The sequence below is a fragment of the Olea europaea genome, unplaced genomic scaffold, assembly GCF_002742605.1.
Source record: "Olea europaea var. sylvestris unplaced genomic scaffold, O_europaea_v1 scaffold2010, whole genome shotgun sequence".
Lineage (NCBI taxonomy): Eukaryota > Viridiplantae > Streptophyta > Magnoliopsida > Lamiales > Oleaceae > Olea > Olea europaea.
The window spans coordinates 183,035-195,499 of NW_019237985.1; the positions used below are offsets into that span (position 1 = coordinate 183,035).

The window sequence follows — 12,465 nt, forward strand, 5'->3', positions numbered from 1 at the left end:
ATATCAAGAATTTACTAATTGCTGTAGTGGAGAATTCCCAGCTTCTTGAAGTGCTGGTTATCACGTTTCATTTGTAATTTCCAGTTTACCATCCATATTGAATAAATCAGAGAAAATTCCAAAAGACTTCTGTTCATCACCTTCTTTTTTTGCACAATCACAATTACCCCTATCAAATTGGTATCAAAGCAAAATGACCCTCACCGATCGAGTTGTAGTGCTGGAACAACAAGTGGCGGACAATCATCTTGAAATACAGATAGGAATGACGAATATGAGGACCGAAATTCATCAGCTATGCTCCGAATTGATGGAAAACTTGATTTCGTGCTCCGTTCTTGGGACAACTAGGAACGGGACAGGAAGGAAAAAAGGTTGCCACCAACCAACTGACCTTTTCACCAAGTACTGGGGAGACTCAGGCAAGTTCGGAGAAAATTCAGAGCAGCGGGGGAACGACCGAAACTGGGTGGCGTTGGGACCCGCGGGTACATCGACTCGACATGCTTGTGCTTGATGGTCAAGACCCAGATGGATGGGTCTTTCGTGTGGAACGCTACTTCGTCATTAACCTGATGACAGAGGAAGAGAAGAAAGAGGCAGCAACGGTTTGTCTGGAGGGAGGAGCTTTGGCCTGGTACCAATGGGTAGATCGACACAGAATCGTGGAGAATTGGGAGGAGCTGAAACTCCAACTACTACGACGATTCCGATCATCGCAGGACAGGATCCTCTGCGCCCAGTTTTTGGCCTTCCGACAAACCACCACTGTTCAGGACTATCGTCGGCGATTTGAGCAGCTGGCATCGCCGTTACGAAGCGTCTCAGAGGAGGTCGTGGAGAGTGCTTTCATTAACGGGTTGAAGGCTGAAATAAAGGCTGAGGTCTAGTTGCTTAATCCGGTGGGCCTGGAGCAGATTATGGAGGTGGCTTTCCGGGTTGAAGAAAGGAATAATGTGATCCGGTGCGGTCCAACTAGTCCCGGCCCATTTAAATCCAAACCTACTCAACTGGGCTATAATCCCTATCCAGCCCAACCCCCAAACTCATATGTAAAGGCAGCGACACCAGTGAGCCCCAGTTATCAACGCTCCAATCCCATTTCCAGGAACTCTCCATCCCGTCCCTTCAAACGGCTTACTGATGCTGAGATACAGTCAAAAAGGGAAAGGGGATTATGCTACCGCTGTGATGAGAAATTCACTGTGGGCCATCGATGTAAGAACAAGGAGCTCCAGGTAATGGTGATAAGGGAGCTTGAGGAAGAACACCCAGCTGACATCGAAATTTCGACCACACTGGAGGTTTCGGACGGCGATGCACAGGAAGTCGCCGGGGAAAAGTGGGCTGAAGTGGGTAATGCTGTGGAATTATCCCTTAATTCCGTGGTGGGTCTCACTACTCCAGAAACGATGAAGTTAAAAGGCTCGATGGGAACAAAGGAAGTAGTGGTACTGATTGACTGTGGAGCCTCTCACAACTTTATTTCTGCAGAATTGGTCCAACAACTGGGTCTCCCGTTGTCCAGAACCATGGGATATGGCGTCATCATGGGGACGGGGTTAACGGTTAAAGGAGAAGGCATATATGCAGGGGGTAAGACTGCAGATACAAAATTTAGCTGTAGAAGAAGATTTTCTCCCATTAGAGTTGGGAAGTTCAGATGTTATTCTGGGAATGCAATGGCTGCGATCAATGGAGGAAATGAGTGTGAACTGGAGAGAGCTGACTATGACGTTCAATGTAGCTGGCATTAAGGTTACATTAACCGGGGACCCCAGTTTGAGCAAGACATCGGTCTCCCTTAAATCAATGTTGAAGGCATTCAGAGCACAAGGGGAGGGGGTGGTATTAGAACTGGGGAACATTTCTGTCCAGGCTGAGACGACCCTTTTGGACCCTCCGGAAGTAATTAGCAAGGTATTACGTGGTTTTGCTGATGTGTTTGAATGTCCCAAGCATCTTCCCCTTCAAGAGCTCGGGATCATGCCATTACTTTACACCCAGGATCTGCCCCAGTCAGCGTTCGACCATACCGTTATCCCCATTTCTAGAAAAACGAAATTGAAAAGCTACTGCGGGAAATGTTGGCTGCAGGCCTTATCCAGCCAAGTATGAGTCCATTCTCAAGCCCGGTGTTATTGGTAAGGAAGAAAGACGGGAGTTGGAGGTTTTGCGTCGACTACCGAGCTATAAACAATGTTACAGTCCCCGACAAGTTTCCAATCCCTGTCATCGGCAAGTTGTTGGATGAGCTCGGAAGGGCAACTGTATTCTCCAAGATTGATCTGAAATCAGGGTACCACCAGATTCGGGTAAAGTCGGTGGATGTGCCGAAGACTGCTTTCCAGACCCACGAGGGACACTAAGAGTTCCTCGTTATGCTGTTCGGTCTAAAGAACGCCCCGGCCACTTTCCAGTCTATCATGAATGACATTTTCAGAAACAATCTTCGGAAATTTGTTTTGGTATTCTTCGATGATATTCTAGTCTACAGTCGGACGGTGGAGGAGCATATAGTTCATTTAAAGGTGGTGTTGCAGTTGTTTGTGGAAAATCAGCTCTATGCTAATGAGAAGAAATGCCTTTTCGGAAAGAAGGATTTGGATTACCTGGGTCACATCATTTCTGGAAATGGAGTAGTTGTTGATGTAGCCAAGGTGGAAGCCATGAGAGGATGGCCAAGGCCAAAATCCATCAGGGAGTTAAGAGGATTTCTGGGGTTAACAGGGTATTACTGTCGATTTGTCAAGGAATATGGGAGTATAGCGTGGCCTTTGACACAACAATTAAGAAAGGACAGCTTCGGGTGGAATGACGAAGCAGAGGCTACTTTTGTCAAATTGAAACAAGCCATGACAACGGTACCTATTTTGGGGATGCCAGACTTTTCACAGGCTTTTTATCGTTGAAACCGATGCATTCGGGTTTGGTTTAGGCGTTGTCCTTATGCAAAACTGGCGGCCAATTGCTTACTTCAGTCAGGTACTTCCACCACGGGTTCGAAGTAAGTCCATTTACGAACGGGAGCTGATGGTCATCGTGTTGGCTATGCAAAAATGGAGGCATTATATATTAGGGCGAAAATTTGTGGTACGGATGGATTGGCGCAGCCTCAAATTTCTGTTGGAGCAACGGGAAGTGAATATGGAATATCAAAAGTGGCTAACCGAGCTCTTGGGATTCGACTTTGACATTGAATACAAACCGGGGCTAGAAAATAAAGCGGCTGATGCTCTCTCCCGAATGAATGCTTCCACACTAATGGCTGTAAGTGTTTCCAGTGCAATATAGCTCCGCGAGGTACTGAAGGCAGTCGAAGAGGATACTGAATTAAGGACAATTGTGACTACCCTGCGTAGTGGTCACTCGGGCCCCCCAGGCTACATCTTGGTCCAAGGAAATTTGCTTTACAATGATAGGTTAGTATTGCCCAAAGATTCCTCCTTGGTTAAGATAGCCTTACATGAAGGCCATGATACGAAGACAGCAAGGCATGGCGGGTTTTTAAAAACATTCAAGCGAATAGCTGAGGGTGTGTACTAGAAAGGGATGAAGAAGGACATAAGGGCATATGTGGCAGCTTGTGCGGTCTGTCAACAACACAAGTATTCCACCCTGGCCCAGCTGGGTTGCTTCAACCCTTACCGGTGCCTGATAAAGTATGGGAAGATATATCAATGGATTTCACAGAAGGATTGCCAAAATCAGAGGGGTTCGATTCCATTTTGGTCGTGGTTGACCGCTTGAGTAAGTATGCATGAAACACCCCTTCATAGCCCCAACCGTGGCAGTCACTTTTATCAAGGAGGTAACCCGACTGCATGGGTTCCCTCGTTCCATTGTTTCCGACCGTGACAAGGTATTTGTGGGTCAATTCTGGAATGAACTCTTCAAGTTGCAGGGGGCTAAACTAACGTATAGCTCTGCCTATCATCCCCAGACAGACGGGCAGTCGGAGGTCATGAACAGGGGAGTGGAAACATATCTAAGGTGCTTTGCCTCAGTTCAGCCTTGCAAATGGTACCGCTTCCTTCATTGGGCTGAATATTCCTATAATACCTCTTTCCACGTATTGGCGCAACTCACCCCATTCCGAATACTTTATGGGCGTGATCCTCCTCCATTGATACGATTTGATAAGGGAACCACAGCCGTCTCGTCCCTTGAACAGCAAATGTTGGAACGAGACCAAGTATTGGAGGAATTAAAAGTGCACCTACATAGAACTCAATAACAGATGAAGTTATAAGCTGACAAACATCGCAAGGCCGTGGGCTTTGATAAGGGGGATTGGGTGTATGTGAAAATGAGACCATATAGACGCCGGTCGCTGGTTGCTCGATCCCATGAAAAGTTGGCCCCAAGGTACTTTGGTCCCTTTGAAGTATTGGCAAAGGTGGGTCAGGTAGCATATCGACTAGCATTACCAGCAAACACGCGCGTCCACCCGGTATTCGATGTGTCTCAACTGAGTAAGGCTGTCGGAGATGCACATATTGTCTCACCATTACCGCTACAGCTGGGAGAAGACTCGGGAATGCTAGTGGAGGGGGGTAGTTGATAAGCCCCTGATTAGATTCACCTACACTAGACGCAAGGAGATAAACAATAGCACCAAGGAGTGACCTAAAATGACAGAGGCACAGAATACTCCAGAAGTTCATTTGGGCTTATTCTGTTATAATGAGTTGTTTTGAATTTGTTAGTGAGTTGGTTAGATTAGTTACGGGAAGGGTTATATGTAAGGGTGGGAAAGAAGGGTAGAGGTATCAAGAATTTACTAATTGCTGTAGTGGAGAATTCCCAGCTTCTCAAAGTGCTGGTTATCATGTTTCATTTGTAGTTTCCAGTTTACCTTCCATATTGAATAAATCAGAGAAAATTCCAAAAGACTTCTGTTCATCACCTTCTTTTTTTGCACAATCACAATCACCCCTATCAACTTACCATAAAAAGATACTCCGTTCTGGAACAATAAAATGATGTGTGTCATCAGTTGATAGTCTTGTTGCTTGAATGAAGGATAAACAATGCTTGACTGGTTTAGCGCAACATCTGGTGTGATGAATTGACCGAGTGGCAAATCATCTTCATCAATTTCAACTGGCTGTTCAACATGTGCCCATTGTAATGCTATGTTCTGCTATGCCGCGAGGTTCTCTTGCTATTGCTTAATTATCTGTCTGAAAATGCATTCGATTTGCGGATCAATTGGTATGAGATCATTGTCTCTTGAACTTAGCATGCAAGGAAACCTGAAAAGGAAAAGCAAGAACAGAATTTTAAATCAAAGCTAGAATTAATTAATAAAAATTAAAGCAAAAGTAGTTTGATGACAGTATGTGATTAATTCCCAAAATTCTTGTACAAATTCTTGATTTTATGCGCCTATAAATCTGGAAAAAATTATTCTTCTCTTGCCATCTGCTCCCTTTTTATCTTGATTTTCGCCAGCTTCCTCTTTTCCTCCAAATATGACTCTAATTAATTCAGCTTTGTAGTTTCCTTCTTTCTGTCGCCAGCTTTCGATGTCCACTTTGGAGTCCAATTCGTTTAAAGCCCCATTTGACATTTATTTATACTTCTTCCAGCTGGATTTCCAATTGCATTCAGTCCTACATTTCATTCCAATTTATTTTGTAATTTGTGCCAATGAATACCACTATTTCAGCGTGTACATGTTAGTCCTTAATTCCATGTCTTTGTGCAGCCCATATCTTCTTCAATTCCCAAAGTGTGGAATTTGATCCTAAAACTGCAACTTTTAATTCAATTTCTTCCTTCTTGGTCTGATCTCGAGTTTTCGCCTAACATAATCCAAAAACACAAATAATTAAGTATCGATTCCACGATAATACTAACAAAAATTTCTTTTGGTGGCTTAGATAAGTGTAAATTTTACACTTATCAAGCATGTTTTGGCTAAGCTAAAAAGTTTGCTTATAAGTTGTTCTCATGTAGGAGTTAATTTCACATCGAGTTACATTTTGTACTTACAAGTGAGAAAAAATAATATATCCTAACATTTTTTGGAAACAAAATGTTATTTCAAACTCGTAGTTTTCTTTTAATCATAACCAAACGTGCTCTATGTCAATGTTATTTTTCAGTTAAAGAGTGAAATGGTAACTTGCTTATGGAACATAAGTTGGTGAATAATCTGATATCATTAAGGTACTAGTTTGTCGAAAAGGAAACAAGAAGAGTGAAATTATGATCTCGCATTGTGCCTAATTCACTCGGCATTGAGCTTTTAACCTGTATTCACGGTTTACATATAGTGTTTGATGCTTCTCCTTTATTGTGTTTCCGTGTCTTCCTCTCTTATATTTGGAAAGATTCTCAACTGGAATTTCCAAATTATGATCTTTGTCTCAAGATATTTTCCCAATGCTGAAGAAAGTTCAAAAGAGGTTGGGGAAAAGATGTAGAAGCAAACGGAAATGTGTCTTCAGAAATTTTCTCTCCTGTCATATTTTTGACTGAATTTGAAGTTTTATGAGTATGTGTTCTCGCAAAATCCTTATATGTTGGTCTGTGTCTGAGCAAGTGGGAAAACATTTGTTTGAAAGAGTGTACTTGTATACCTTCTGGCCAGTTGATGCTTTTTATTTCAAATTGATATCTGCACTATAGTTTGTCATTGTTTTTGCAATTGTAAGTACTGAGTAGTGAAACTTTTATTTCGTACATAGGCATTGGGTTTATTATTGGTTCCCACAATTTAAGTTCAACTTAACCTTTTTAGGGCATGGATGATCTAAAGGTGAACAAAATAATTGCCAATCTTTCAAACCAAACCTAGATCGCAGTTTTGAAACTGTTGGTTTGGATTCACATGGTTTAGGTTTTGGCCATTTCAAAACCAAAACAAATCATTTGGAAATGGTTCGGTTTATGTTTCAATATTTAAAAACTGCTTGTAGCCAAACCAAATTGTTCTCCAATTTTTTAAAGAAAAATTACTTGTTTTCTCCAAGGTATATCATTTATTAGATCAATTTCTGTTTAAACAAATTACTTGATAGTTGGCTTTTAGTGGCTCTTTAGGAAAATTATAATTTATTTATGATAATATTTTTCTTGAATGAAATTGCAAGCTTAAATTTTGTTGTTGAACCTTGTATTGAGACAAATATAGTAGTATTGTAAAAGGTTGAACCCAATTTTGAGGGTCCCCACCGTCCCACTCTTAGAGTATCGTGAGGGTGGTAAATCGAAGGATGTGCCTCAGCAAACTAGAGAACAAGAGTTTGTCCGTACACTGATGCTCACAAAGAGTCAAATTCCATATTTCAGGAATCGAATCCTCACACCAGCAAGGCTGATACTATCTCACTCATGTCCATTGCATCATTGGGTTATGCTCCGGGGGAATAGTATTGTAAATTTTATATTAGAAGGTTTCAATCTAAATATTATTGTGAAATTTCAAACTAAAGTATTTATTTTTTCACTTGTTCGAAAGATGTTTTTTAAGTTGCTAAAACCGTGGTTTGAAACTAAATCAAACTGCAAAAAATGTTTTGGTTTGATTTGTTTTGGTTTGGAAAATGAAATGGTTTGGTTTAGTTTGAAAATAGTTCAAAAACCACCCAAACCAACCATGTTCATGCCTATGTGGATCCTTGGTTTGTAATTTTCTTGATAATTTAACATCACTTCTTTACTATTGTAGTAAGAATATATATTCTTATGATGTCCGTTCTTTTAGGTATGATACCCATCTGTCTTGCATTGGCTTTTACCTCAATGCTGTAACTTTCTTATGTTTTAATTGAGTTGCATTGCATTTGTGACTTTCAGTGTTTAACATAAATTCTGGAAATTTTTATAATTTAATACAAGTTTTTGAAGTGACAAATAAAGAGAAATAGTTGAAAACTGTGTATTTGTCCACAGTTGGGGTGGCGATGTTTGAACATGGCCTATGTGGCGGTGTTTGTGTGTCCATTTGCTGGTGCTGTACTTTTAAACTGATAAATTGCTGCATCATATCTTCTCGAGAAAAATGTATTCAATTTCAGGGGTTTCATTATTATGGTCAATATTAGATAAGGTATCTAGTCAATGAAGTTGTGAGTAAAAGCACATAAAGCTTATGTTTTATGCTTTAGGCTTGTTTGTTACACTCTATTTGACGAGATTAGTCTTGTTTTGAGCCTTTTGGATTATGGAAATCTTACGATTCATTCACCTGGAAAGGGTGCTAAATTCCTGTGAAGGAAATCTTTATGTTGGACATGATTTGTGCCCAAAAAGATGCAAATGTGTGGCATGTTTCCAGGATTTGACTCAATTCCCTCTTCTACAGGATCTGCTTGGATGGCACTCTCTCGACCGTTCATCGACTACTGCATATGGGGATGGGATAACTTACCGCGAACTGTCCTCATGTACTATGCTAATTTCTTATCCTCTCCAGAAGGCTACTTCCACACCGTCATCTGTAACGCTCATGAATTCCAGAATACAACTGTGAACAGTGATCTTCATTTCATATCGTGGGATAATCCCCCGAAGCAGCATCCCCACTACCTTAGAGTTGATGACATGCAAAGAATGGTCGACAGTAATGCCCCATTTGCTAGAAAGTTTCACCATGAAGACCCAGTGCTCGACAAAATTGATTCTGAGCTCCTGTTCCGTGGTCGAGGCATGATCGCTCCAGGTGGGTGGTGCATAGGTATGGGGAAAAACGGGACAGATCCATGCTCGGTTGTGGGTAATATAACAGTTCTAAGGCCTACTGCAGGTGCAAAGAGACTAGAAAATCTTATTAGCTCTTTATTATCAGAAGATAATTTCCGACCAAGGCAGTGCAAATAACTAAACCTGTTCAAGAAGAGAAAGATATTACTTATATCAGAAAATAGATGGGTAAGCGAGATATAATTTCCAAATGGGAGAATGATTTGATCAGGGCTTGCATGAATTCGAAAATCGATGTGGAATCATGCCAAACATGTACCTCTTGTTCAGTATGTATAAACATGTGTACTTGTATCAGCAAATTCTCGCACGTGTTGAAAGAAAAAGGAAATTTCAATGGCTGTTGCTTTTCCGGCCTTTTTTTTGTAAAACCATTTATCCATAAAATAATTATATATTATTCAATGTTTTGTTTGTTTTTATATTAACCCCATTTGGCTCTCTTTAAATCTCATCAATTTAAATTAAATTTTTCTTTCTCATTTTCAACAACATGATCGTCAATTAAATAATATTATATGTAAATTGAAAATTTTTCATTCTTTTACCACCATTCATTTTTCCGAAAAAAACATGATTCCTCTTATTATAATTCAAATTAATGGGAGCCAAACGGCCGACCAATAGAAAGAGCTATTATGTAAATGGGAGGTACCAGATGCAACGAGGAACGCAGGCAAGGTGGTCTTGGCTGGCATTTCACTAACTAAAAGCTCAAATGATCGAGATGAGCGTCGCCAAAAATTAATTTGATTGAATTTTTGCCATAAGTTTATTAAATTTGTGGGGTAATTATTTCTATCAGTGTTGGTCTCTCTAAGTTCATCTCCAATCTTACCACCAAAATTTACAATATTTTGCATCAAATCTTACACCAAACTACAAACTATCTCCAACCACGTCAAATAAACAGTATTTAATCATTTTATTCTTTTTTTTTATTTTAAATAATTTAACTATTTGAAAAAGAAAATTATTTATTTATTTTACAAATACATAAATTACTTAATAAATAATTACTTAAATTAATGAAAACATTAAATTCATTAATAAATATAGAAAACATAGTAAATTTAGTAGAAACTCTACAAGAATGAAAATATTAAATTATTCCGTGTTAACTTTAAATAATCATGTTTATTATTATTATTATTATTATTATTATTATTATTTCATACATTTAAAATTTATTTTAAATACAAATAATAATAATTATTATTATAATCATGAAAATAATGAAAATTTCCAATTGTCACTTAACTTTGATCCATGCTTTTTATTATTAATTGAAATTTAAAATGTCGAGTTTCTATCACTAAGCTTAAATAAATGTCTTCCATTGCTCACTGAACTTAAATCCATATCTTAAATAACTCACTAAAATTTAAAATGTCAAATTTTAATCACTGAACTTTGTAATATGCCGTACGTTACTAACATAACTATTGAACTTTTAAAAATATCGAATTTACAATGAATAATGTACAACATTTTTCAAAATTCAGTGATTAATATACAATAATTTTTGAAATTTCAATGAGTAATGTACAATATTTTTCAAAATTCAGTGGTCAAAATTTAATATTTTGAATTTCAATGAACAATCGAAGACATGGACCTAAATTCAATAATCAAAACTTGACACTTTAAACTTTAATAACTAAGCAAAGACATAAACATAAATTCAGTGATCATTTGAACAATTAACTCCCAAGCTACAAAATGGTTTTAAAGAAAGGTAGGTAGAATTTTTTGATTTACATTAAGAATGTTTGAAAAAATGTATAATTAAAAATAAAAAAATAATTATGAAAAAATGACTACCAAAGGCTTATTACGAACCAAGAACTCATCAACTAAATTTTCATTACGTCACCATTTGTTTCTCATTATTTGCCTATTAAAATGAAAAATATGACTGTTATCCATCACATCAAATCATCATATTTGGCTTTCTATCTCTTATATGGTACCCGTACAAACTATATTTTTCATTCTCATTTTTACATTAATACGTACCAAACGGACCTTATACCTAACTTCTCAAACAGAAAAATCCTTCTTTCATGCTTCCTATTTTTTCTTATTCGCCATTGAAACAAGCCATTAGTAGTATTCTTATAAGTTTAAAGCTTTACTAAACATAAAAATCAAGTTTCAAACTTTAAGCTCAAATGAGACATAGGCATAAAAAACATTACTTCATTTTATTATTATTATAAATACTAGATCATTTTAAAAACTATTTAATAATTAAAATAATACACATCAAACATCTAAAATTATAAAAATACCCTGATTAGAGCCCCACTTTATTAAATTTCATTTTTTCAAAACTTATTTTCAATTGTATTATCTAATTAAATAATTTTACATGTAAATCAAAACATTTTTCTTATTTTTCAAAAACAATCTTCAAAATATCACTATTCAATAACACATTTTTTCCCTAAAGTGGGGGCTCAAACAAGGGTTGCATTATAATTCTTACAATTAAACAATTTTCAAGTTTTTGAGATACAAATGCTACTATTTTTCAAACTTTCAACTAAACAAATTCTAAGTAATAGATTTATAGGAACTTCATACATATTTTAAAAGTTTCCAATGAAACGATAAATTTCAAAATTATATATTATAGATAACACCATAACTTAAATAGTTATCAATAAAGTCATTGTCTTTCATAAAAATAAAGTCATTTAAAATTATAAACTGAAGTAAAATAAAAGCCTTTCAAAAAATTAAAAAAAAATTAATAACATGAAATAATTTTTTTAAAGAAAAGAATTAATAGGATTAAGACAAATTGTTCTACCAAACCTCGCACCTAGAGGCAGTTTTTATAACATAGCCACTGATGTGTGTACCATTGACGAAGAACATCAAGAAAAACCAGGAAAATTATATATAATTCACTTATTTACTGAAGAAATAGATAAAATAAACATTATGAATATATTTAAAATAAGAGAGCTAAAACCAAATAATGCAAACAGAGTTCTGCTCAGAAAGCATGAAATTTCTTCTCATGGATTTTTTTTAAAATCTCTGAAGTCTGACATGTGAATTTTTCATAAATCGTCACGGCAGAAGTAAAAGAACTAAACCAAATAACAGACAAATAAATCAATAATATAATAATACAACGAACCATGTCATGTATTAAACAAAATTAACAATAAAAATTTAATTAGTTGAATTAAAAATAAAACGAAATTGCAGCAGCTCTCATACTCAAAAAAATTATCTGTTCATACTCCATGTCAGAATAGCGTATATTGCCTTATAATAAGGCAGGAAATCATAGAGCTGCTAAAATTATTTCATAGTATATCAAGATAAAAAAAAAAATTTTAAAATTGAATCTTAATTTATTTTCGATGAATTTGTGTAAAATTTTGGGCAATTTCAAAGAACATAAGAGGAGATCAGAGATTGGTAGGGTTTATCTGTCACGGTTTATTCAGAAACACGGACCAAATTGGGTATTCATCATATCTCCCAGATTCCAAAAAATAAAAAACTAGAATTAATCAAAATAATTTTAAAAAAATAAATTTATAATAGAAATAGAGAAAATGAATTTGGAATTAAAGAGATGAGAAATCATCAGAGACTTAAATACAATGAATCATAGAAAATTAACGATCATATTGTTGCAGTTTTTTTCTCATCACCTGATTTCAATTCAAGAATAACAGATAAATATATCAAAAAATAAACGAAAAAAGAAATAAACCCTTGCCG

The 12,465-nt window shown here is 36.7% G+C and overlaps 1 protein-coding gene across 1 annotated transcript in view; it reads left to right on the top strand.

Moving 5' to 3' along the window:
- Positions 1 to 9,077, top strand: part of LOC111379620 (beta-glucuronosyltransferase GlcAT14B-like) — a 13,041-nt gene extending 3,964 nt beyond the window's left edge. The window contains exon 4 of the mRNA XM_023003037.1: positions 8,318 to 9,077. Within this exon, the coding sequence (XP_022858805.1) occupies positions 8,318 to 8,832 (515 nt within the window). The 3' untranslated portion in view covers positions 8,833 to 9,077. The remainder of the gene's footprint in view (positions 1 to 8,317) is intronic.
- Positions 9,078 to 12,465: the final 3,388 nt, after the last annotated feature.